Raw genomic sequence first — 27,562 nt, 5'->3', positions numbered from 1 at the left:
AAACTGTCTGATCGACTGAACGACCGATCACCATGGCACAAAGAATGTCAGGACAATCCACACACGGTTCGAAAAACGTACGAATCTTTGTTTTGTTTATTTGCGTCTATGGCCAGCTTTAAGGGGTTGTTCACCTTTGAATTAACTTTTAGTATGACAAAGAGATTGATTTCCTAAGGCAATTTGGAATTGGTTTTAATTTTTTTTATTATTTGTGGTTTTTGAGTTATTTAGCTTTTTATTCAGCAGCTCTCCAGTTTGCAATTTCAGCCATCTGGTGGCTAGGGTCCAAATTAGTAGGGATGCACCAAATCCAGAATTTCGGCCAGGATTCTGCCTTTTTCAGCAGGATTCAGCCGAATCCTTCTGACCGGCCGAACCAAATCCTAATTTGCATATGCAAATTAGGGACGGGGAGGGAAATCGCGTGACTTTTTGTCACAAATCAAGGAAGTAAAAAATGTTTCCCCCTACCCAGTCCTAATTTGCATATGCAAATTAGTATTCAGATTCAGTTCGGTATTCGGCCGAATCCAAAATAGTGGATTTGGTGCATCCCTACAAATTACCTTAGCAACCATGCATTGATTTGAATAAGAGACTGGAATATGAAATAGGAGAGGCCTGAATAGAATGATGAGTAATAAAAAGCAATAAAAAAAGTTATAGCAATAACAATATATCTGTAGCCTTACAGAGCATTTGTTTTTAGATGGGGTCAGTGACCCCCATTTGAAAGCTGGAAAGAGTCAGAAGAAGAGGGCCAGACAAGTTGAAAAGTTCCTTAGAATTAGCCATTCTATAACATACTAAAAGTTAACTTAAAGGTGAACCCACCCCTATAAGTCTTCTCTGCCAAGTAATTCTCGCCAATGCTCACCAACAGTGCTCAGAGTGAGGCCAGGGGAGGCAGTATTTGTGCTCTATGCTAAAATTGCACTCTACATTCATCATACATCATAATGAAAAAAATTGTCTCTTAATTAATAACCTGCCCCAGTTGCATAATTAACTAGAGAGCAGGGACAGCAACTGCATCAGAACCTACTAAGCATGAGGCCCTCTGTGCTGTTTCTATTAATGCTGACGTGAAGAGGAGGGTGCCATGTGCTAGGGTGGGGCACCAGTATAAATTCTGTACTGGGCTTTGCAAGCCTTTAGATGCCACTCATCTGCCAATAAAAGGCAAGGGACATCATATATAACGTGCAAGTCAGGATGCCAAGTGCAGGAAACATTCACAATCCACCATATTTTATGTACTTTGAGCCCTGCCCTGCATGCAGAAGAATTGCCACAGTTCTCTGTGCTCTTTGTTTGCCCCATTAATACAGCGCTGCCTGCATTTGGCAACATTGTATTCATGCACATAGGTGGTCCTCTAACTAGCATGTCATTCAGAGGCGCAGTCGGGGAGCACCAGAGGGCACATGCTGCACAGGAGCCCTGTACTTATTATGTACCCTATGGTAGGCAGTAAGGACAGGGCTACCTGCACCTGCAGGAACTACAACATTGACCCTGCTGCAAGTCTAAATTAAATGAGTGCTCATGGTATGCCTTTGCATCCCTTAATGCTCTTCAGTGGCACTAGTAAACCAGCCCTAACATCTGTTCAGGCATGTCAGATTCCTATACTAGCATTCTACAAGGATAACATGACCTGTTTCCCAATGAGCTCAGAATCATGCAGATTTCAGTTGGACCTATTAGTCGGGACTAGGGTTGCCACCTTTTCTGGCCTTCCTACTGTATATACTTGCTGTATTTTCCTATTAATAACATTGGCATGAAGCTTAAATTTTACCAGCCAGGCCGGTAAAATACCGGCCAGGTGGCAACCCAAGTCGGGACTGATGTATAATCAATATATAAATAGAGAACAATAATAAAAACCACAAAGCCAGAGAAAATTCATCCACACAATAGCTTGTTGCATGAATATAGTCAGTGAAGGTGGTGTTGCAGGTGGCACATACACTCCCTCTTGTGGCGATATTAAAAATGATTGGTTTTTAGAATGGTAAAGCTAATAATAAAGATGAACAGATTGGAAGTAACCAAGGTCATTCAGAAGTCATTTTTAGCAGTACTGGAACCCAAGCCATAGAAGGACTTTCATTTAGCTCTGCTCCTCTGGCAAAACAAGGGTTACCAGCACATATGGTTGACTTCCACTGCTCCCATCTATTCAGTAAAGCAGGTCACAAACTGGAAACATGTGAACCGACTTAAAGAGTTTTGCTTAGTTTATCTCCCAGAAATCACTGTCTGGGGACGGATCTATCCTTGTTCGCTTAGCGGTTTTTAATGCAGCTTTCTCTATTTGAACCCTGCAAGGATTCACATGTACACTTTGGGGTTTTGCTAATAGAATTTACTCATAATCCCTCTGTCTTAGCCTCCCTTCAACACTTACTCAGTAGGTTACAGAGAGCCAGTTCCTTTGGCCAAAAGCATGGGAACAGGATGCTACCTTAAAATGATTATACTGGGAGACATGCTTCTTTACATTCATCTCCAGAAGTTTCTGATCTACTATTCCCAGCAGCTGGCTAAGGGTGATGGGAGATGTAGTTCATCAGCAGCTACATAGATTTGAACATCTCTGGCTGAATATGTCAGAAGATCTAGAGAATATCCTATCCTAAACCAATATCCTTACGAGCTCAACCCAAAAGAAGTATAAGATAAAACCAGTAAACCCATTCAGTCTATAGGGGGAGACAAATCCTTCCTACCTGCAATTCATAAGTACCTAAACTGGGCAGCAAAATATTTTGTTGGGTATTAGGGGAAAGTAAACCGTTTGTGTTTCCGAACTACATAAGCCTTCAAAGGAACCCACTGAAAGGCCCCATTGTTGCCTTGTGTCCGGTAATGTTATTCATCTCATATTGACCCAATATATATGGAAATAGCTGCCTGACCCCACAGAAAGTTATCGAATATCCGAGTTGTGTTTTCAGAAATTTGCCTGTCCCATCATCTATCAGTCCTAAAAAAAAGGGAGAGAGAGTTATGTATACTGAGACAAAGTACAGGTATGGAATCCGTAAAGCTCCGAAATCCAGAAAGGCCATCTTCCATAGACTTTATTTAATCCAAATAATCCAAATGTTTTTCTTTTTCCTGTAATAATACAAATTAAGATATAATTAATCCTTATTGGAAGCAAATGCAACCTTTTCTCTGTAATAACAAAATTATAACTTGCACTTGATCCCAACTAAGATATAATCCATTCTTATTGGATGCAAAACCAGCCTATTTGGTTTATTTAATGTTTAAATGATTTTCTAGACTCAAGGTATGAAGATCCAAATTACGGAAAGATCCCTTTTCCGGAGAACCCCAAGATCCCCTTGAGCATTCTGGTTAACGGGTTCCATACCTGTAGTAGCAGTCTCAGGCACACCACTTCATGCATGCATGCCCTATCCTGTACCATATTCATTTAACCCATGGGCTGCTGGTGCATATTATGGAATTGCTGCAGTAATTAGAACATTTCCAGACAGTGGCGTAACTAGTTGTTACTGGGCCCCATAGCAAATTCAATTTAGGGCCCCAAAATATTTATAAGTTGGCCTATTTTACCAAGATATATTAAAATTGCTAATTAATTAGGGTCTCACTGGGCCCCCTACACTCCTGGGCCCCCTGAAACCGCAGGGTCTGCTTCCTCTATAGTTACGCCCCTGTTTCCAGAAAATCAGAATAATAGCAGTGTGATGAGGCTTATTGTTTGCACCCCAAAAAACCAAACAGCATGTTAGATTTGGACATATTGTATCTAAAACATTTGCAGTTTGTATTACTTTAATACATTTTTGGCAATGCACACACCAGGAAGCTACTGTATGCCCTATTCTGCAGCCCTACAAGCAGCAACGTAACTACAGGAGGGTGGGCCCTGGCGCGGGACGCGCAGCCAGGCCCCCCTCCATACGCCCGTAACTGGCGAAATTAGTGGCGCGCGAGCTGCTGGGCCCTGGCCCAATCGCACCCCCTGCTCCCCCAGTAGTTACGCCACTGCCTACAAGTTTCAAGTTGTCGCACAACTATGCCGTTTTCAAATTGTCGCACAAAAGTCTGCGTCAAAAATATCTGAAAACCTCTAAAACCACGAATCAAAGGAAGATCTTCCAGTTGTAAAAAGGACACCTGCCGTTGACTTCAACGTGATTTCGACAGGTTTTAACCGGAGTATTTTCATATTCGCGGTTTTGACGCGTAGTAAATCTCGAAAAAGCTGCACTTTTGTCCGCGACTTTTCAAGATTTTTAAGATGCAAAAAGCACTATCCAAAAAAAATTGTGGCTTAATAAAATTGGCCCCCTAATGTTTACATGATTTTCTAGAAGACTTAGGATATGAAGATCCAAATTACATTTATTTTCCTGGAAAACCCCAGGTCCTGAGCATTCTGGATAACAGGTCCCATATCTGTATACAAATGTATAATTTATTGTAATTTAGACCCCATTTATCGGAGCTTCTGTATTGGATCACTTTGAGCTGGTACTGAAACCCAAAACATTGTGTTCTCCTTTAACCCTTAACTATCCACGGTATACATGGTGTTTTAAGAAGGTATCTCAGTAATGAGATGAGAAAAGCAAATTCTTCTAATCAGATTGTCCCCACTCAAGGTATTTCAGGTTGTAGGCACCTGTCAAGGGAGACATATACCCAGTGACTGGCCTTTTTATGCCTGAAGAAGGGGATCTTCATAGTTCTCCTATGCTGGCTCCTCTAGCATGCCCTTATAAATGAAACACATTAATACTGGGCGGATTAATGATGTGGTGTGTATGTCCATGATATTTCATCAGGTGAACCCTTCAGGGGTCAGGGATAGATTTGCCCTCCCCTTCTCTTCCGCTCTACAAGTGGTTTTCATTTTGAGAAAGCAGAGGTTATAAAAACAGAGAGAGGGATCGCCGGCAACCACACGATTAATCTGCTCAATCTCAAAGGGCCGCTGTGTGTTCAGACTGAGAACCAATACATATCCGTGGGGCAGGCCTGTAACTCCCAAGATCAAATGAAATCTCAGATTATCTCTTGTTCATTAAAGGACATTTTAGGACCCATCTCTGATGCCATAGAAATGTTTTCCATCCAGTATATATAATAGAGAGGGGGAATGTTGACACAGGTGGAGAGGTACAAGAAGAAACTCCATTATCAAGATTTGGTTGTACATAGCCATACAGATTTAGTGATGGCCCCTCCAGTAGCACTAGGCAATTACCATCGTTTTCCCACGGACGTAGGAAAATATATTAGTTATTAGCAGATCAGCTTTATCCTAAACTGGGAGTGTTTGTGTAATTTAATGTTCAATGCTGTCTCACCCTTGGTACCTTTATAGGAACGGAAGCACCGGGGCTCTGGTTAAGAAGCCTTAAATGTGATACTTTGTTCATATCTGCAAAGGCAAATAAAGGAAGATGGTTAGCTCTGGTTCCCACGTTGCTTTCTCACAAGGACACAGAATAAAATTGAATTTTAAAAAAATATCTGGTATGGAGATTACTGCATATAGTACTTAAAGGAGTGGTTCACCTGTGAGTCAACTTGTAGTATATTATAGACTGGTCAATTCTTTGCAACTTTTCAATTGGCCTGTATTATTATTATTATTATTATTATTAATAATATTTTTTATAGTTTTTGTTTTAATGATTTGCCTTTTTCTGCTGATTCTTTCCAGCATTCAAATGGTCACTAACCCCATCTAAAAAAGGCATGCTTTGTAAAGCTTCACATTCATGGTTATTGCTACTTTTTAATATTCAGATTTCTATACAGGCCCTCTACTATTCATATTCCAGTCTCTTATTCAAATCAATGTATAGTTGCTAGGGTAATATGGACCCTAGCAACCAGATTGCTGCAACGGAAAACTGTAGACTTGCTGAATAGAAAGCTAAATAACTAAAAAAAAAATGAAAATCAATTACAAATCGTCTCAGAATATCACTCTCTACATCATACTAAAAGTTAACTCAGTGGTGAACAAACCCTTTAATATTGCCTAATTACTACATTTTAACAGCGAAAATCATCATGTTATACGTAACTACATATGACTTTTCTGTTTAAGAGATAATTCTGCCCCACTGTATAATTACAATGAGCTAGAATTAAAGGTCAAGGATATGTTCAAGTGCAAACACAAATAGAAATTGAGCAGAATATGTGAGAATTAAATTGCAAAAAAATATATTCTTTCTAGCATTTTTGACTTTCCCAGGGGGGTTCTATTTTCACCTTAATCTCCAAAATTGTTGCAAGTTGCCCCTTTCTCTCGATTGGGCCAAATTATATTATAATGGATGCCAATAAGAAATGTTTCTTTTGTTTCCTAGAAGGATAAAGTGGAAAAAGGTCAAGACATTCCTTCCAGTTTCTCAGAAATCATAATTCTTTCTATAACTCCAGATTAAGACAATGTGTGTGATGTTAAACCATGACTATACTTGCATTTTAAAAAAGCACGAATGTCTACTTATTTATTTTAAGAGCCAAATATAAAAAGCACAAATGAATAAAAACGCAGAATGAATCCAAATAAGAATACAAAAACCTCGAAAGCCTAATTTCTGTAAGAGCTTTTTAGAAAATGTCTAAAAGCTGAAAGCTAAGAAAGATTTTAGAGAAAAAGACAGATCCTATTGACTTCTACATGACTGCCAGCATTTAGAAGTTTTGTATACTAGCAGTAATAAGTTCAATGGAATATTGGCACCATGGTGTCGCTGGTTATTCTGCTGGAGTCTAATTGAGCTGCATGTATATGCCCTCCTGCTTCTGAATTTCCAGAGTGTGAGTGTGCATCTTTGTTAAATACCCCATGTCCAGGCAGTGTTCTGCCCCTCTATTAATTCCAAGTAGTGATGGGTGAATTTATTCGCCAGGCGCGAATTTGCGCAATTCGCTGCCGGCAAATAAATTCGCAAAACGGCCGAAAAAATTTGCCGGTGTCACAAAAAATGGACGCTGGCGTCAAAAACGAGATGACGGTGCTGTTTCGCAAATTCGCCCATCACTAATTCCAAGGCTTGGTGGTTTATTTTAAACAGGCCTTTTGGGTTCAAGCCTCCTTTATAGTCCATCAATAATAACAGCAAATCAGTATTAACTCCAAAGTGCACCATAACTGGCCTACAGCAGTAAGCGATAATATGGGTTAGTGCTCTGGTATAAAGTCTTTGGCAAGTACTGTAGAGCTTAAAGTGGAACGCCATCCAAGATTTTTCCATTTTACAGGGGGCTGTACTCAGACGCATGTATGCACCAAACACAGATGAAATACAACATGCTGCGTCCCACCTGCGTTTGGTGCTTACATGCGTCTGTGTGAGTACAGTTACCTTCACAATAATTGAGTGTGTCTACTCCTGCGCTCCCCTGCGGCTGAATGGAAGCAATCGCAACGCAGGGGAGCGCAGGAAAAACCGCCCATGTGTAAGAGCCCTAAGTAAGCCCTTTATAGTTAATTAAAGAAAACAATACTAAATTCCCTACTTTTTGATCGGTTAGAAGCATGTTGAACACTTGTGGTGCGATTCATACAATGCAGGAGACAGTTGAACCTTCGTGGTGCCATTATTCTTTTCCTAGGATCTTCCTGTTGCCTTTCCTAGTTTGCATGTCTAGATGCGACACCCACATACTGCTCTTAGCCTGTCCCTCTAAAATTCTGTTCAAAAAACGCAGGCAAAGCCAAGGTGAAGGGCAATACTGTGTGCCCCAATCTGGAATGCAAAGACCTGCATCTAGGATGGGGGGCAAGTCGCAAAATTCCTCCAATCTTTTGATCCGTGCCCTGCACATAGTAAATGAGGCATGGTATGTAATGTCTTCATTTGGTGTTATACTTTTTGTTGAGTGTGTCCTTCTACATACACGTAGGGAGGGGCGTGTGTATGGATGCTGGGTTTTTAATTGGAGGGGCTGAACTTGACGGACTTTGTCTTTTTTCAACCCGATTTAACTATGTACAGTAACTATGTAACAGTCTATACAGAAAACTTTTACCAAAACTTGATAATCTGATAATATAACACCACCAAGATGAAATGTTAAAGACAAACTTTTATTTAATACCAATTTATATTAATACACACTAGTAAATCCACAAGGAAAAAAATCCCCCTTTTTAAAATACAGGGGGGCATGAAAAATAAATATAAAATATTGTTAAATTTTTTATTTATTTTTTTTTGCATTTTTACAGAACTGCACACTTCCAATGAAATCCAACACAGAAATGCATAGAATAGCACGGCGGTTCGGGACCATATTATTCTTTCTGGCGGCGAGTGCGTCTGGCTGTGCAAGTTCCAACGTCTGCCAACGGGTCAGTTTCCAGCATTATTTTAGCTCTAAACTCTTTTAACGCAAACATGGAAAGCTTGTTGAAACCGGGTTATTGACGGAGTTCCTGGTATTCGCCCCCTTTATGTTAACTTGGATAAATATGATAAAAGACACAGGACTGTTTCGTTTCTCCTAATTCTACTTAGAACAATCTCAGATCCCCCTATCTCTCAATGCTGATTAATCTCTGGTCTGTATATTACAATGGAGTATGCTGGAGGCAGTATTCCAGCCAGAGACAGACTGGGTCTCCAAGCTCCCACTCTTACAGCAATTAGTTATAGATAATGCCAAATGGTAAACAATTTTATAATGGCCCCCAGTAGAAATAAGGATAGGCTAATGGTAGTTGACCTGGGTTGGGGCCCATTAGGAGACCTTTTGGTACTCTGCTAAGCCTGTCCAACTCGGATTCCAGCAATAGCTGAAGTAGCTATAGTTCAGCATCAACGCATCAGAGTAGTGTTTGCTCAGAAAACCTTGGGTCCCTTGTACAAACAATCATTGTTATTTTCCAAATAATTTTAAGTGACCCTTTGACAGCATTTATATATATATATATATATATTTATATATATAGAATATAGGTTTGTGCAGTGGCACCTCCACCTGGTACAAAAGGGTAGTGCAGGCTGGAAATGCACATCACAGATCTCTTGGGAACATTACCCCTATTAGGGTGTTTTTTGCTGTGCTTTTATTTTATTTCACACAAGATAAAATACGATTTGAAACAAAAACCCATACAGATCTATGGCACACGATTGGCCTGTACTTTGTTCCCATCACATATGCATTTTGGAAATGATTTCCCCACAAAAAATCTCCTAGGTGTACAGACTGGTAAAAGTCCAATTTTGTAATCCGTACAGGTTTAGGGTCCCGGCTCTGTGTTTTTTAAAGTCCAGTTAATATTTAATTAGAGTCCAGCTCTCTCACAATATTGTATTACACTCTTCAGAATTCCAGCTCATAAACCCTCTTTGTTTTTAATTTGAAAGGATAATTACAAGGAATTGGTTACCTGTGAAATGTATCCTGTGTGTATCATATAAACGCGATTCTGCACTCGACAGAACATCTGCTTTATACAAAATGTCCCTTGCACGTCTCACTACTAATCCACTAGCACGGCTTCATTTCGTACTTGCCAATAAATTTACAAACAGCCCTTTCGCTCTATTTTTTTGGCTTCTTAATAACATCTTATTTTGATTTTCAAATAAATATTTAGACCAAAGTATGTGGCAGATGAAGCAGAGGTCAATGAAGGAAAAACTGTTATAATACTGTATAGAACACCATTCAGAAGCAAAATCTGACCAGTCAGATGCCATCTTTCATTGTCCTCAATGTAATAGATTGGTAATCCTAATTTATTATGGGAGGACAATGACCATTGACCAATCTTTACCCATCAGGTGCATGATACACTGGAGGAACCCAATCTATAGCCCAGATGATTTATGGGACAGGTACAGGAGTGTGGGATCCGTTATCCAGAAACCCATTATCCAAAAAGATCTGAATTACAGAAAGGCCCCATTTTATTCAAATAATTCAAATTATTAAAAATGATTACCTTTTTCTCTGTGTAATAATAAAACAGTACCTTGTACTTGATCCCAACTCAAGTTACTTACTGGAAGCCAAACCAGCCTATTTGGGTTTATTTCATGTTTACATGATTTTCTAGTTAAGGTATGATGATCCAAATTATGGAAAGATCTGTTATCCAAAAAACCCCAGGTCCCAAGCATTCTGGATAAGAAAAAACAACCTGAATGCATTTGGCAACAGAAAGAAAAGTATAAGTCCTATGGCAGACTCGGTAATCCAATAAGCATTGTTGACCTAAAAATGATACTAAAAGAAAAAATATGGGGAAAATTAGCAATGAACAGATAAATAACTGTCCACAAAATGCAAAGTGACCTGAGTGACCTTTAACAATCCACAAGGTTTAATCTCTGCTGCTCTATACACTAAAGGTGGCCATACACAGGGAGATCTGCTTGTTTGGCTATGCCCACATTGAGGTGGGGAATATCGGGCTGATCCAATCGTGGTCCCTAGGGCCCAACGATCAGATCAGAATGGAGGCAATACGGACGGGGATCGTGGGACCGCATCAACGAACAGATGCAGCTTTGATTTTTTTACCCTGCCGATATCGATCGGGGACGCCCGTCGCATAGCCCCACACACGGGCCAATAAGCTGCCGACTCATGTATGGGGGCCTTTAGGGGCATAATACGTCTATCATCAAAGTGTGAACTTTAATGAACCATGAAATGCCTATTTACAAAGCTGCCATGTTTGTACTAACACAGAGCGGACCTTTTTAGAATACCTATGTAAAGGCGTCAGATGTGTTATTTATTAAAGCCTGTAGGCTAGAGTTACACTATATTAACTATTAAAGAGGTTGTTGACCTTTGAGTTAACTTTTAATATGATTAAGAGATTAATATGCAGAGACAATTTGTAACTGGTTTTCATTTTTTTGTGTTTTTGGTTTCTTTAGCAGCTCTCCAGTTTGCAAGTTCAGTAATATGGTTGCTAGAGCCCAAATTACCCTAGCAACTATGCATTGATTTGAATGAGAGAAAGGAATATGAAAGGACATGAACAGAAATATGAGTAATAAAGTAGTAATAAACTATAAATTTGTAGCCTTACAGAGCATTTGTTTTTTGTTTTTTTTTAAATAGGGTCAGTGACCCCCCATTTAAAAGATGGAAAGAGTTCAAAGAAGAAGGCAAATAAAAAAAAAACTATAAAAAATAGATAATGAAGGTCAACTGAAGAGTTGGTTAAAATTGGCCACACTGTAATATAAAGGTGAAGCAGTCCTGTAATTGGAGAAGGAAATGTCACTGTTTTAGTCTACTGCCACATGGGGCGGATTCTTGAACTCTGGATAAATGTGGACCAAGAATCAGCCCCTCGGCATAAGCCTCCCCTGTGACTACACCTGGAGCCTGTGTATCAGCCCAGGTACAAGCACACAGAATGATGTATACACCATAACATGCGAGTATGCATTGCGGTGCCAAAAACTACTCCATGTAAATGCACCCAGGCTGATGCAAGTGTAGTCACGGAGAAAGCGGATGCCAGCGGAGGGGCTGATTCTCAGCTGGAAGATAAAGGCAGCCCCATGTGGAATATGTGGAGTAACAATAAACAACATGGGGAGCCAATCTGAGATCCACAGAGGCGCTAGAATCAAGTGTGACCAGGGGCAATTACTTTAGACAATAACAAGATAATATTTTTGGAGTGTGTATTTCTAGGGGAGCACAGAAATACTTACTAGGGATGCAATTGCGTGACTTTTTGTCACAAAACAAGGAAGTAAAAAATGTTTTCCCCTTTCCACCTATAATTTGCATATGCTAATTAGGATTCGGATTAGGTTTGGTATTCGGCCGAATCTTTCGCAAAGGATTCGGGGGTTTGGCCGAATCCAAAATAGTGGATTTGGTGCATCCCTAATACTTACCATTGCTATTTAATGTTTTACAATACTAAATAAAATTATTTTAAATCCAACCATAACAAACATTAAAAGAACATTAGATTATTTTTGAGAAGGTAAAATATGTTTCATTGCAAGAACTGACATTTACAGATTTCCCCTTCTGCTAACGGCTTGTGGATGTTGGTGTGGAAGGACGCCTTGCATTCCTTCTAATCCCTTCATATTTCTCCTTCTCTAGATTCACAGTAAAAGGCAAGTGTTGGGGTAAGGATTGAAAACCTTCTATTCTCTGTGGTTCTGGGACTCTGGCTGGCATGAGTTAATGGACTAACACAGGGGTCCCCAACCTTTTTTTACCCGGGAGCAACATTCAGATTTAAAAGGAATTGGGGAACACGCAAGCATGAAAAATGTTCCTGGGGTGCTGAAAAAGGGCTGTGATGGAATATCAGGAGGCTCATTTTGGTACTACACCTGTTTTTCATTCAAAACTTGCCTTTAAGCTTTTTATTTAAAAAATAAGCACCTGCTTTTAGGCCACGGGAGCAACATTCAAGGGGTCGGAGAGCAACATGTTACTCACGAGCCACTGTTTGGGGACCACTGGACTAACAGGAGGAGTGATAAGGCTGTGCCTATAAAAGTACATATATAAATGATATAAAGTAAATAGAAGAGATATAGAGAGATTATTTAAAATAGGAAGTATCCAGGTGGCATGAGTGACTGATATGAAACTATAGGAGGGTTTATATTGAGCGGGAAGAGTTATATGTAGCAGTAAAGGTTGGGGTTTACTGGAGCAGTAAAAGGAATTATATTGGTGTCTTCCATATATAACTTTAATAGAAAACATATTCAGAGTTTGAAAGGCAGACATTTGAACCAGGTACATCACATTCCCTGCCCTCCAGCTACTATATCCTACAACATTTAGCACAGGTTGAGATCTTGTTCTCCATGAATCCGGCTATTTGTAATCCCTTAACATAGTCACAAAACTGTGCAACATGTGATTGTGATAAATGGTTACACCCACCAGTGACTTGAATTGTGATGTGCCCTGAATGGATCATTGCAGATTGGTATCTGCTAGCTAATTTGTATTTCACGACCGTACAGCAAAGTGCATTGTGGCACCGAGAGTGGTGTTTTCCATAAGGAAACAGATGTGAGAGCTACTTGCTCCGTTTGATGACTCCTTCCCATCTCATCATGTAACAGGCTGAACATACTCTGATATACACTGTGGCACGTTGAACCTGGAAAGGCTCACAAGTGGTTATACATCTTTACAATGTGTTTTTTTTTTTTTTTTTGCTCAGTTTACCCCATCTTCCCCCCCCATACTGTTTATATTTACAAAATACCAATACGAAAACAGATGCTGTTAGAAAAAGGACACCTCCCTGTTGAAACGGCTCTGGCAGGGAAGAGGTTAATATCAAGATCAGCAGCAATGGGTTCTGCTCAGTAGTATTTGTGCGTGGCACCTTGCATGCCCTGTGCCCTTCCTTCTGTCTCAGGGTGGAGGCATTTGCTGGCAGCGGGCAGGACTAGGGGGCAGACGGGCTGCAGCACTCTGTTCTGTCCTGAAGCTGTAATCATACTGTGAAAGGGAGGAAAAAACATAAGACATTTTAGCTAAACATCATCCATACAGCTGTGACTTTTAAATCTTGACCATATTGTTGCGCTTGGCTGAAACAGAAAGAAAAATGTATAAATGGTGCCCTCCTGTGGCAGAAAGGAGCAGCATCGGCATTGCTATCCAACCACTTGGTGGAGTGGAGAAATTCCTAAAACCAAAAATTCATCAAAGGGGCTGTTCACCTTTAACTTAACTTTTAGCATGATGCAGAAGGTGATATTCTGACACAATTTACAACTGGTTTTAATTTGTTATTATTTGCGGTTATTTAGCTTTTTATTCAGCTGCTCCCCAGTTTGCAATTTCAGTAATGTGGTTGCTAGGGTCTGAATTACCCTAGCACTGATTTGAACAAGAGACTGGAATATGAATAGCAGAGGAACTGAACAGAAACAGGAGTAATAAAAAGTAACAAGAACAATACATTTGTAGCCTTGTGGAGCTTTTGTTTTTTTTGTTTTTTTAGACAGGGTGACACCTATTTGAAAACTGGAAATATTTAAAAGAAGGCAAATGATTCAAAAACGATAAAGAATAAAAAAAAAAGTTGTAACATACTAAAAGTTAATGTAAAGGAAAACTATACCCCCCAAACAATGTAGGTCTCTATTAAAAGATACTGAGTAAAAAAGCTCATGTGTAAAACCCTGCTTCATGTAAATGAACCATTATCATAATAATATACTTGTTTAGTAGTATGTGCCATTGGGTAATCATAAATAGAAAATTGCCATTTTAAAAAATAAGGGCCGCCCCCTGAGATCGTAAGATTCACTGTGCACACATACAAACCACATGTTAGGTCACATGAGCCAATTAACAGACAGAGTTCTGCCTTTTGCTTCCTCACTTCTTCCTGTTACAGTTAGTGTTGTAGTATTTCTGGTCAGGTGATCTCTGAGGCAGCACAGATAGAGTCACGAAATGGTGGTTCAAGGCAAGAGATGTAAAAGGGCAATATTTATGTAAATATATATTCCAGTTTGGTAAGATTCTTTAATATGTCATTCAATTTGATATAAACTATCTGTTGCTTAAGTATTCATTTTGGGGGTATAGTTTTCCTTTAAAGGTGAACCACCCTTTAACTTTTAAGTGGCAACAAAAAATTCTATAAAGTATATTTACATACACACAAATTGGTCTGTTTATAGGTACTAGGTCTAGGAAAATCATCCCATTATATGGCTGAAGAGGGGAATCCATTCCTGACAAACCAACAAATGCTATAATTATAATAAAGTCAAAATAGGTGGGCAAATAATGTTGATACCTGCTGAGCCAGCCCTAAAGCATTTACCCGTTATAGCTACCACGAAAATAAGGTTCCTTTGGTAGCTTTATAAATCCCTGACAATTGTGAACCGACTGAATACTGTACTGTTATTATCTGTGCTTTCTTCCATCAGGAGTTCATCTAAATTACAATTCCTGCAATGAATGAATGCAACATTCTGTGCTCACTTACTAATCCCAATGTGAGAAGACCAACCAGCTGTAAAATAGCTCATCTAATATGGAGCGCTTTATTATTCCAAAACTGAACCTGTGCCGTAAGCTTGACAACCAAAATACCCCTCTGACGGAAGAAGACCTCCAGGGATAAATTGGATTAGGCCTCAGCACAGATATAAGCTAAAAACATAAATGTCAAATTTTTTATTCTCAATTAACCTCTTAAGATGCCTCACGAGGAAACTTCGGACGATTCCGGAAAACAAATCGCTCCGAGAGCGATCACGTCGGCGATTTAGATTGTAGTCGGCTGGAGGCAGTTTGGGGAGATTAATCGCCCCAAAGAAGAGTTGATTTATTGCCGGGCGACTTAGTCTCCCTGAATCTGAGCGTGTATCTCTGCCCTAAAGAGGACAGCAAGGGGCCACATGGGGTAATTGTAAAAAGGAATGCTTTTGAAATTAAGCCATAGGGAAGCACTTTTGCATGAACCATGATTTAATACTTGGCTTGGTATAAGGACTAGAACCAGATTTGATGTGTCCGCTCACCCTTCCACTGAACCACAATCCCTCCCTCACTTCTAACTCGTTTGAACCACTATATAAGCAAAAGTGAGAAGAGACACAAAACTGCTGCTGCAATAATGTGGTATTCCTCAATACCACATGATAAGGGCATACATGTGATCCAGTATCACTTAACGAAATATAGTGATCATTCAAAGGAACTCATACAGTTTTTGTTGGATGCCGTCAGGTTCCTTCTGGAACACAATTATTTTATTTTTGATGGCAGTTTTTATTTACAAAAGCGAGGGACAGCGATGGGTGCAAAATTCACCCCCTCATTTGCTAATCTGTACATGGGATGGTGGGAAGAAACCCATATTACTGTAAAGCAGAGAGAACATCTCAAGTTATATATGCACTATATAGACGATCTTTTGTGTATATGGCAGGGTACCCAGAAGGAATTTGGCGGCTTTGTGAAGGATATCAACAAGAATGATTTAAATCTGGGGTCAATTTAGCCCAAATCAAATAGAATTCTTGGATGTAATGTTATCGGTTGAAGATCAGGTAATAAACACAAGTATCTTTCGTAAACCATGTAGTGGCAATACTCTTCTGCATCCCTCGTCCTGTCACCCTAAAAAACGAATAAAGGGAATACCAGTTGGACAGTTTTTGAGGCTCCGCAGAAATTGTTCCACAAATAGGGATTTTGGGTGCCAGGCACGGGATATGCAGTTGAGATTTTTGGAGAGAGGTTATAAACAAAAAACTATACAGAAAGCATTTCAGAGAGTGAAAGGGAGTGACAGAGAATTTATTGAAGAATGGTGCAAAGAAAAATAAAAGTCAGAATTGGTCTGATAGAGTGGTACTCACCGCCAGATATAGTAAGCAGTTTTTTGAAATTTCTAGAATTATAAAAAAGTTTCTGCCTATTCTCTATGGTGATGAGCACTTTTTCAGGGTATTGAGCCAAGGGATTAATGTTATCCCTGAGCGGGCTCATACCCTGAAAGACTAACGCTTAGCCATTTTAGATCGGAATGTCAGAGACGGGATCTGGGGCCACTTACATCGACGGGTAACTATAGATGTGGGAACCACAGATGCATAACCTGCAAGCATATGAAAGTATCTAAGAGATTCAAATCAACAGTGACAGGGAGGGAATTTGATATCAAAGGGTACATAATTGTAATACCAACGTTGTGATATATTTGATCACGTGCCCAAAGTGCCAGATGCAATATGTGGGGTGCACAACTAGAAAGTTGAAAGAAAGGGCAAGGGAGCATATGAGTCAGATAAAAAATCCACAAACAGTAGAAAAGTGTAATATCACTAGACACTTTACTGTCTGTAATGGGGGAGACATAGAATTCTTCTCCATCCAAGGGATTGAAAGGGTTAGATTGGGAGTGAGAGGGGGTGACCAATTGAGGCTTTTAGAAAGAAGTGTTTTGGATTTTCCATTTGGGAACACGTCTGCCCTTAGGACTTAATCATGAGTTTGATGTTACCTGTTATATTTGAAAAGGATAAAGTAGAAGATCTGCTTTAAGTACTCATAATATCTCAATAGAGGGAACTAGTGACGGCTTTTACAATTAATAATATGTGCAACGATGTGAATGTGAATTATTTTGGAACTATATAATTTCAATGTGATATATTGTATACTGACTTAAAGAATATTGTTAAATTTGAAATACTACTTGAATTTACAATTTGTGTTATATGGAACAGGATACGAACATCCCACAGAGGCTATTTTGGGATCATACTAAGAAAGTAGGGTTAATCCTTCTTAAAGGGGTTGTTCACCTTCCAAACACTTTTTTCAATTTAGTTGTTTTTAGATTGTTCCCTAGAAATAATGACTTTTTCCAATTACTTTCCATTATTTATTTTTTACGTTTTTTCCAAAATCTAAGTTTAAAATTGAATGTTCCTGTCTCTGGTGTTTGAGTCTGGCAGCTCAGTAATTCAGGTGCAGATTCTGAACTGTTACAATTTTGCAACATTTAGTTGATACATTTCTCAGCAGCATCTCTGGAGTATTAGCAACAATTGTATCAATTCTAACAACTGCCTGTAATGAAACCCAGAGATTCTGCTCAGCAGGGACAAAGATAAGAAATGTATCAACTAAATGTATCAATTTAGAACAGTTTACAGGATCGGCGACCCCCCCTCCCAGAGCTGCTTCAAAAGGAGAGAAATGACACTTTATACTTCAATATTAGAAAAACCGTGACACATAGAAAATAGAAAGTCATTGGAAAAAGTCATTATTTCTGGTGATCTATCTGATAACAACTAGTTGTTTGAAGGTGAACAACCCCTTTAACTCTTGATTTTTTTTTAAATAAAAATGGGAGGGATTAACAGGGTCTAAATGCTGCACAAGACATGCTGTTAACAGAGACACCTATGAATAAGCGCCGGAGGGGGCGAAACGCGTAAGGTGGGCCATGTGGGGTCAGTATGTATCTTAATTTTAATATGAATTTAAATAAAACATTTTTTTTACTGAAGATAAAAAGCTTTGGGACAGATATCTTTTTGATATAGGAATTTTTGCATGTGATTGCCTGTGAACTGGGGCGAGTCCCTTTGGCTTAATTAAGGCAGAAATCAGATGTGGACTCCCGATCGATGAATACACTAAAGTGGGAACCAGGCCTTCAAAGTTGTTCACATCGTTTGATCTTGTTAGGCCATCTTAAGAGTGTCAGTGGCACTGCACATGCTCAGAGAATGTGCTATGACTTAGCAGGTAAGAATATCGGGTGCAACTGGGGGGGGAGAGGATTTATACATTAAGAAGCCTAGATCTTTATTGCAAGAGGGCTGTGCTGGCCTTGGGCCAAAAACATATGGTGTAATAGATCTAAACTGATTCTTTATTAAACCATAGTTCTCCTTTACATGTTACCTTTATATCCTATTGGGGAACATTGCTTAACCTGAGAACCACATCTTATTGCCATCTGGCCGAATCACACCAAAAAGTCATCTAGGTGGTTTTTAAAGAACTAAACCCTAAAAATGAATGGGGCTAAAAATAACATATTTTATATACTGGACTAATTGCACCAGCCTAAAGTTTCAGCTTGTCAATGGCAGCAATGATCCAGGACTTCAAACTTGTCACAGGGGGTCACCATCTTGGAAAGTGTCTGTGACACTCACATGCTCAGTGGGCTCCGAGCAGCTATTGAGAAGCTAAGCTTAGGGGTCGTCAAATTATCAAGCAGAAAATGAGGTTTGTCTGTAATTTAAGATGATGCTACAGGGCTGATTATTAAATGCTGATGCCAATTGCACTGGTTTCTGTGCTGCCATGTAGTAATTACGTGTATTAATTACTAATCAGCTTTATATTGTGACATTTATATTCTATGTGTACTGTATATTGTGAGTGGGTCCCTAAGCTCATTAAGTGACAGCAGCACAGAGCATGTGCAGTGAATCAGCAGAAAATTAGATGGGGAGCTACTGGGGCATCTTTGGAGACACAAATCTTTACTGCTAAAGGACTGTGGTTGCCTTGGGCTGGTACAGAAGCCCAAAACATAACGTACAACATTTCAACCCTACTTCTTTAGTTAAGCTTTAGTTCTCCTTTAATCTATTTTCCTGTTTAATCTGTTTCCCTATCACAGCCATCTTACCGCCCATAAGACTCTATAGTGCACCTGCTTCCGTCGTTGCACTGATTTGGAGAATGCCACTTTTCATATTCCTCTGCAGTTTTATTAGGCAGAAACCTCAATCGGGATTTTATACCCCACTGAATGTGTAGCCATTAGGAAGAGGTCATTTGATTTGTAATGAATTTGATAAAATTTAAATATAGATGCTGGGACAATAGCATTTGCTGTCGATCATCTACAGGGTTTTACCCTTAAGCAAATAAAGCTGTTAAAACTCACAGTAATTTGGGACATAAAAGATGACACGTACAACACTAAGGCCCAGAAAATGTGTTTTTTAAAGAGTATAAACTATAGCCTCCCAGCTTACAGGGGGTTAAAATGATGGAGCGGAAGACTATTTGTCAGGCAAAAATCTCCTGGAGCTGAATCGGGATGCGCCGCCTGTATCCTACCATAGAACATAAAGATGTCGAGTATTTGCTAATTAGCGCTTAAAAAGACACAAATTAGATATGCGTGGCTAACAGCAATTATAATCAAGACGAATCTCTCATCATTTGGGAACTGAAGGGGGAGCAGAACAGTGTGTGGGTCTGTGGGGGGGGGTGACAAAGAGAGTGAGAAAAACAGATGTAAGAAAAAATAGAAGGAACAATACAGCAAGAAAGACCCGAAAACAGGCAAAATTGGATGTATTGTATGCATTCCATAAATAGGTATCGGGCACTCACCTAAGTTAAACATGTTTTATCACATCTGTATTATAGATTAACTGTTACGTGTCCATCTTGGAATGTCCCACTCAGTGGAGTAACTAGATATTACTGGGCCCCACAGCAAATTAATTTTAGGGCCCCCAACATTTCCAGAGGTTGTCCTGTTTTACCAATATATATTGACATTTCTCATTAATTAGGGCCTCATAGGCCCCCTATACCTCCTGGGCCCCCTGCAGCCGCAGGGTCTGCTTCCTCTGTAGTTACGCCCCTGGTCCCACTAATCAGAAACCTATGCAAGACAGGTACAGGTATGAGACCTGTTATCCAGAATGCACGGGACCTGGGTTTTTTTCGGATAACGGATTTGTAGTTTGGATCTTCATACCTTAAGTCTACTAGAAAATCATGTAAACATGAAATAAACCCAATAGGCTATTTTTTCTTCCAATAAGGATTAATTCTATCTCAGTTGGGATCAAGTACAAGCTACTGTTTTATTATTACAGAGAAAAGGGAAACCACTTTTAAATATTTGGATTAAACGTAGTCTATGGGAGATGGCCTTTCTGTAATTCAGAGCTTTCTGGATAACGGGTTTCTGGATAATGGATCCTGGATCTGTAGTAACATGACATAACAATGACCTCTCCTGTTCTGCAAGTTCTTGTGACATTTTATAGTGGATAGACACACAGCCACAGGACAAAATAAGAAACCCAGTTCTGAGCAGCATTTCCGTCCTAGGCGTACCCTGCTATGATTGTATTGTCTCAGTGATTCTACAGTATGTATCCCTGCAAGCAAGTGATCTCTTTATATCTGAGGCCCCTAAACTCACCTCCTTCTCGATTTCGGCCAGCGACTTGATAGTGATTCCCAAAAGGTCAACTTGCTGCATCTATAAAAAGAGATTAGTTGCATTATAAAATAATACAGGACTAAATTATAAGCCTCACTATTATATTACAGCAGCAGGTTAATGCCTTTTTGTATCCCACCTTCAAAACATCCCAACAAATTTGAATAATTTGAATAAAATCATCACCTTTTCATGTCCAATAGACGACAGTCACACTGACACCGTGGTTCAGCATTTAGCATCTTTATCTTGCAGCACTGGGGTCCTAGACAGGGCTGTATTTATATAGTGAATAAAGTACCCCCTTTTGTAAAATATAGGGATATTATAAGTTACCGAGGAGTTTCATGACCATATAAAAACACGAGGCCGAAGGCCGAGTGTTTTTATACAGGTCATGGAACTCCGAGGTAACTTCTAATATCCTCATATTTTACAACTGGGGGTACTTTATTTATTATAATACACAAATTTCAATGAGTCATGTGACAGAAATGACATCAGAACTCACCGTTTATAACTCATGACATCAGAACTCACCGTTTATAAGGCTATAATTTACAGGATATTCATGGCTTTTGTGTATTATATATAGGTACCCAATAGCCCATACCTACAGCGGCAGCTTTTAGATGCCTTTAATTAAAAAAAAAAGGCAAAAGTCTGCCATATGATGCCTAGGACAGAACCTACTAAAATGCATTCCTGGTCCTAGGTTTCATTTCAAGTAAGGCACCATCTATTCATTTCAAGAACATGCAGACATGTATATATATATATATTATATATATATATATATATATATATATATATATATATATATATATATATATATATATATATATATATATATATATATATATATATATATATATATATATCTGACTTGGAGCCAAGACCTCATTTCCCCAGTTGACTGCATTATCTGTGTAGCCTTGGGGCACTAATAATGAATAAAAGTGCAAACAGTATTAGAGCCTGGACAAATAAATGCCCAATAGGAGTAATTTTTTTAATGACCCAGCATTGCAGAATAGACTTTTCTTTTAGCTCCATAAAATAATTATAATGTGCCTAGTAGACGCCACTAAAGCTTGAAATAACTGATGTTACTTTCAAAAAGGAAATTTCACATATTGACTATTTCCCAAGAAAACCACAGGAGGGCAGCAAAACCAAAGAAATAGGACTGCTCTACACAATTTGTAGTTTTAACACATTTCAACTGAATGTGTAATAGGAATTCATGTTCAACGAGTGTAAGAGGCTGAGGAGTAAGAGAATGGAAAGGTACTGTAGGTGTAAAAAAGCGGAGCACTATAAAGATGGAAGGTATTAAATAACTAATATGCATAGTGACAATTAAAGATCAGGGGAAAAAATGGATGGGTTAGGAGAGATGAGATACAGGGGCAAAAGGGGGCAGGAACTAATACTAAGGGTCAGGACACATGGTCAGATTCGGGGAAATTAGTCGACCCGGCAATGAATCTCTTCTTCTTCGGGGCAACTAATCTCCCCGAACTACCTCCTCTGCCTTCCCACTGGCTAAAATGTAAATCACCAGCGGGATGGCACTCGGATCTATTCGTTTTCTGAAGTCGCCTAAAGTTTCCTCGTGGGGCAATTTCGGGCAACTTCGGAAAACGAATTGCTCCGAGTGCCACCCTGCCGGCGTTTTACATTTTAGCCAGTGGGAAGGCAGGGGAGGCAGTTCGGGGAGATTAGTTGCCCGAAGAAGAGGAGATTTGTCGCCGACAAATATAAAGTCGGAAAGGGCAGAGAGTGAAAGATAGGGATACAGTGGTAACAGATAAGGGGAAATGAGGGAGAAAAGGCAATGTAGTGTCGATTTCATACACACGTTACTGTAGAGATTTTACCTTGGCTAATGGAATTACAACATGTGGGAAGGGATGGCATTGGCAAAGCTACAATTCAGTTCACTTGCACCCAATTGTCCGTATGAAAATACAAGCCTGGTGCTATTCCATGTGAATGCAAATATTCAAAATGTGTCATTAGGAGGACAATGTATTGCATTTACTCGCCCACTGACACCTGCTTCAAGAAACATACCATAGAGCAATTGCATGTAGATATTAGCTTGGATGTAAACATGTAGGAAACATGTATAGATTCTGCCACCCCCAAGAGTTTTTGGATTCTGGATATCCTGCCATTTTTAAACTCACCCCCTCAGATGCACAAGCAAACTTCTCTGAGATCATGAAAGGTACCCCATCCATGGCTGCAAAAAAAAAACAAGGCATTTCATTAAAAAGATTCAACAAGCTTGCTCAAACAAACACTTCTCGTCTGCAAGTAATATAAGACTTATAGGGGATAACATTCATGAACTTTTTTTTTTATAAAGTGTAACAATACCCAAATATCACATAAAGCAGTCAAATATTAAATGTCTATACGACGCACATCTCATCTGCAGTTTTTGTCCATTGACCCCCCAACAGTATTTGACAGTCTCAGAATTCTGGAAAGCGGAACTTCTCTGGTCTGTACAACGTGGAAGAATTCAACCTGTGGATAAGCTGCAGATAACATGGCATCACACTGACAGTTAATACACAAAAAAAAAAGGCACTGGCTGGACATATGGCATTTATAGAGAAGTGGCGCTTTGCTGTAACGTGGTAACATTTATACACTGTGTAAAGGACGTGATCGAACAGGCGCTTGGTAGATGGCAGAACAGTAAAAGGAACGCTCGGCAGGGTTAAATTAAATAGCATCGAACGGAAACTAATGCAATAATAAATGCATGGCATCTAACGGGAGCATGGCAGGTTCCTGGAGCCAAACGTTGGACGTTATAAGTCAAAGATGCCTAACATATGGCCCTTCTGCTGTTTATGAACTTCAGCTCCCAGAACAGGTGCTGCGAATTGAAGTTCAACAGCTGGATGGCTGTCAGGCTGGACACATCTAATGGCGGTCACCTTTAAGACACCCATTAGAGTGACATTGCAAAACTGGAGTCTTGAGTGATTTAGGGATTACTAAAGTCTACTCCATCTGTATCAGCACAGAGTCCTACAGGGCATGTCAGTGAGTCAAAGCACCAATGCAAAAAGGAACCCAAGAATTCCCCATGCGGCTCAGATCTGCCCCTTGCTCGCCGACAGGAGGGGCCCAGCAGCACTGCCGTCTGGCCGCCTGTCAAGCATGAGTTAGGGCCCCGCTCCACTTAACGAGCTTTCTCCATGTCACCTGCAGTCATTAAAACCAAAGCCACTTCATCTGGGCTTTCTGCCACTGTATGGAGTACACAACCCAAAGCCATGCCAAGGCCTCAGCAGTGTAATTAGTGTCCTCCTAAACAAACGAGTTTCCACACAGCTGTAATTAAGCAGGCCTGTAATTAAGTAGATGCCCTTTATCATAGAGATCATGCTTAAAAAGGCTTGAAGAATGAATGCGTTATTAATGCGATAACTTTAAATCAGAAGCGTTTCTGCAGGGCTGTCAAACGTGTAAATGTATGTGGCTGCTTTACATACCAGCGCAGGCTAGGATTTATGCACAAACCAATATTATGTGAGATTAATAGCAGTCCCATCTGCATTTCAATACAATCACGGTATTAAAAAAAAAAAAAGAAGAAAACTTCTGTATAAAGATTAAGTCTGTTCGCTTATGAAATGCATAATGCGCTTTAATGGCGTATTATTCATAAAGGCAAAAAATGACTGTAATGTCGCACAATGCATTCAATGCACTGCAATAGCAGGCTGAATTATTTTCGGCATGTCAGATGATACGGGATATTAATGCAGTGATGGGGGAAAAAAATACCGATTCAATATCTGATTTACCACTTTAAGGGGCAGATTTATCAAAATCCGAGTTTGTGAAAAAAAAAAAACGTGGACGAGGAAAAATAAAAAAAAAAACAATGAAAAAACTCGTGCTAGCTTAAGAAAAACCTCAAATGTTTTAATAAACTGCTAAAATAGATAAAGTTGTCAGAGAACATTCCCATTGACTTCTATACAACTTCGCCAGTTTTTACTTGCCAACTTTTTTATGGCGACTTTTAATGTTCTATTCTTTAATAAATGGCGACTATTTAAGGTTACAAATACTATCCTCGAGAGTTTCTTTAACTGCGTTTTTTCTCAAATCATGAAAAAAACCAACTCGATTTTTATTAAATCAGCCAAAAATTCAGAAAAAAAATACAAAAAAAAAAAAAGGAGGCAGAGGTTGTTTGGTTTGTATAGGATTCTTTTGCCATACTGTCTGCCCTTTTGTGCTATAAAAATGTCAAGTCCAATGATAAGGAGTATATAGGCATCCCAAAATACGGGCATAGGATTTATTATCTGGAATACTCGAGACCTGGGGTATTCTGGATAAGGGATATTTAGTCTCCATACTTTAAGGGGCAGATTTACATAGGGTCGAATATCGAGGGTTAATTAACCCTCGATATTCGAATGTCGAATGTAAATCCTTCGACTTCGAATATCAAAGTCGAAGGATTTACCGCAAATAGTTTGATCGAACGAAAAATCGTTCGATCGAACGATTAAATCCTTCAAATCTATTTTGGATTCGGCTGAATCCCCGAATCCATCTTGAAAGATTCGGCTGAATACCGAACGGAATCCTAATTTGCATATGCAAATTAGGGGCAGGAAAGAAAAAACTGGAAAAAAATTGGTTTACTTCCTTGTTTTGTAACAAAAAGTCACGTGAAATCCCGCTCTCCCCACAATTTACATATGCAAATTAGGATTCGGTTCGGCCAGGCACAAGGATTCGGCCGAATCCGAACCCTGCTGAAAAAGGCCGAATCTTGGCCGAATCGCAAACCGAATCCTGGATTCGGTGCATCCCTAGCTAAAAATAGTTTAAATCATAAATAAACTCAATAGGATTGTTTTAGCACCAATACAGAAACTGTAATTCCGAGCTTTCTGGATAACTTGTTTCTGGATAAGCTGGATAAGCTTGGAGCAGCAGGTAAACGGGTAGAATTCATAACTTCCAGTGGTTTTGCCTTTCCCTCTCCTTTACCACTAGTACTGTAACAATTAAAACAGAGATGGAGGCCTGCAAATCAAAAGTGGCCTTCAAAGAGATATTCATGGCCCCATCCCACACTGCCAGTGGCCTCTTTAACAAACATTGTCATATTATTATCTGGCTCCTCGTATAGTAAATAACTAACACTATATGGAAACAGTTGGCCAACACAATAATATAAAATGCTTTACCGATCACTGGTCCATGAAACATTTCAATAATTTGGGTAACAAGTGGGGGATTAATCTACAAATATCCAGAACACAATTATTATCATATAAAAAAAACACTATATTTTTTTTTCTCCAAGTAATTGAGGCTGGGGCACGTTTAGTTCAGAGCTGGGACCCAATGAATAACGAATGCGAAAAACAAAGGAAGGCTAAATTCTGCCTGACACCGTAAAATCCACAAATGATAATAAAATATTGTATTAATATGGAAATCATCCTGCTGTTACCATACGGTGATTAGTATATAAATTACATCCGATTACATGTTGCAGGGAAATAAAAAGCCTTGCCTGTAGGAGAGTTACTATGTTTGCTGCTGTTGACCTCCTTTCCTGTATATGTGAGGCTGTCAGGCATGCAAGGGGAAAATAAATTTAAGAACATAGGTTGAACTTTTGCACCAGCGTTCCTTCTATTCTCTTTTAGGCTGTGTGCACAAAAAAAAATTGTATGTGATCATCTTAAAAGCCACTTGCTGGGTTGGTCAGTAATGAACAATGTGTGTAATAAAAAGAAATTCATTGCCAGAAGTTGTGTGTGCAAAAGGATATATTTCATGTACAGCGATGGGCGAATTTGTCCCATTTCGCTGAAAATTTCTTACAATTCCAACAACAGTGACAATTGCACGTGTACTTTGACACGGGTGAATTTTCGCGCCAATATAGCAAATTTATTCGCAGGTGGTGAAACGCGGAAATTCAATGCAAATTGCGTTAGATCAGTCAAAGTAAACCGAATAACTAATCACTTAATAAAGATATATGGTACAGAAAAGTTTGTGAATTGTCTAAATGTGTTTTACATGCAAAATATTGAATATTTGGTGCCAAAGTCAAGGTTTTAGAGGCACATTTATCAAGGGTCAAATTTCGAATTCATGTGAGTTTTTTTAAACTCCCTTAAATTCAAATTCAACTTGGAGAAATGTATTAATAAAATCGAATTTTCAAAACTCCGACGAATTGAAACGAACCAAAAACCCGAACCGAATTCGATTCGAATTTGATCAAACTCGAATGTCATGAAGGCTGCAAACATCTCCAAATTGATCCCTGTACCTCCCCCATTGACTTCAACAGTAATTCGGCAGGTTTTAGGTGGCGAATAGTCGAATTTGAACTCTTAAAGGGCCAGAGTATGATAAATCTCGAAAATCCAATTTGAGTTTTTTTTAAAAAAAAACTCGAATCGAGTTTGGATAATTCCCTAGTCGAATTTGACAGTTTTGACCATAATTTTTTTTTTTTTTTAGAAAATTTGAATTCTCAATTCGACCCTTATTAAATCTGCCCCTTTCCACATAAAATGACAAGTAGTGTGCCAGTCCAATGAAGCCTCCTGGAGATCATAGAGGCCATTTATGACCCCTGCAAATGCAAGAGCACTAAGGAGGGCAAGAGCATGCTCATTCAAGAAGGCACTTCAAGTATTCACATAATAACAAGTTACTGGGACCCAGAAAAAAATCTAAATCATAAACCCATGGGAAGATCTTTTTAGGGCTGGGTCTCTGCATTTGTGAATACCC

General features: G+C 39.2%; 1 protein-coding gene across 4 annotated transcripts in view; it reads right to left on the bottom strand.

Moving 5' to 3' along the window:
* Positions 1–12,710: 12,710 nt before the first annotated feature.
* mvb12b.L (multivesicular body subunit 12B L homeolog) overlaps positions 12,711–27,562 on the bottom strand; it is a 234,764-nt gene continuing 219,912 nt past the window's right edge. For 3 of the 4 annotated variants that reach the window (XM_041571997.1, XM_018228850.2, XM_018228851.2), the window contains 3 exons: positions 22,942–22,997; positions 20,726–20,785; positions 12,711–13,491 (listed from right to left, as the gene is read on the bottom strand). In XM_041571997.1, the coding sequence (XP_041427931.1) occupies positions 13,405–13,491; positions 20,726–20,785; positions 22,942–22,997 (203 nt within the window). In that variant the 3' untranslated portion in view covers positions 12,711–13,404. 4 annotated transcript variants of the gene reach the window in all.

The sequence above is a fragment of the Xenopus laevis genome, chromosome 8L (genome assembly GCF_017654675.1).
Source record: "Xenopus laevis strain J_2021 chromosome 8L, Xenopus_laevis_v10.1, whole genome shotgun sequence".
NCBI lineage: Eukaryota > Metazoa > Chordata > Amphibia > Anura > Pipidae > Xenopus > Xenopus laevis.
Note: the sequence above shows the minus strand (reverse complement) of the source record. Positions and strands in the feature narration are given on the sequence as shown.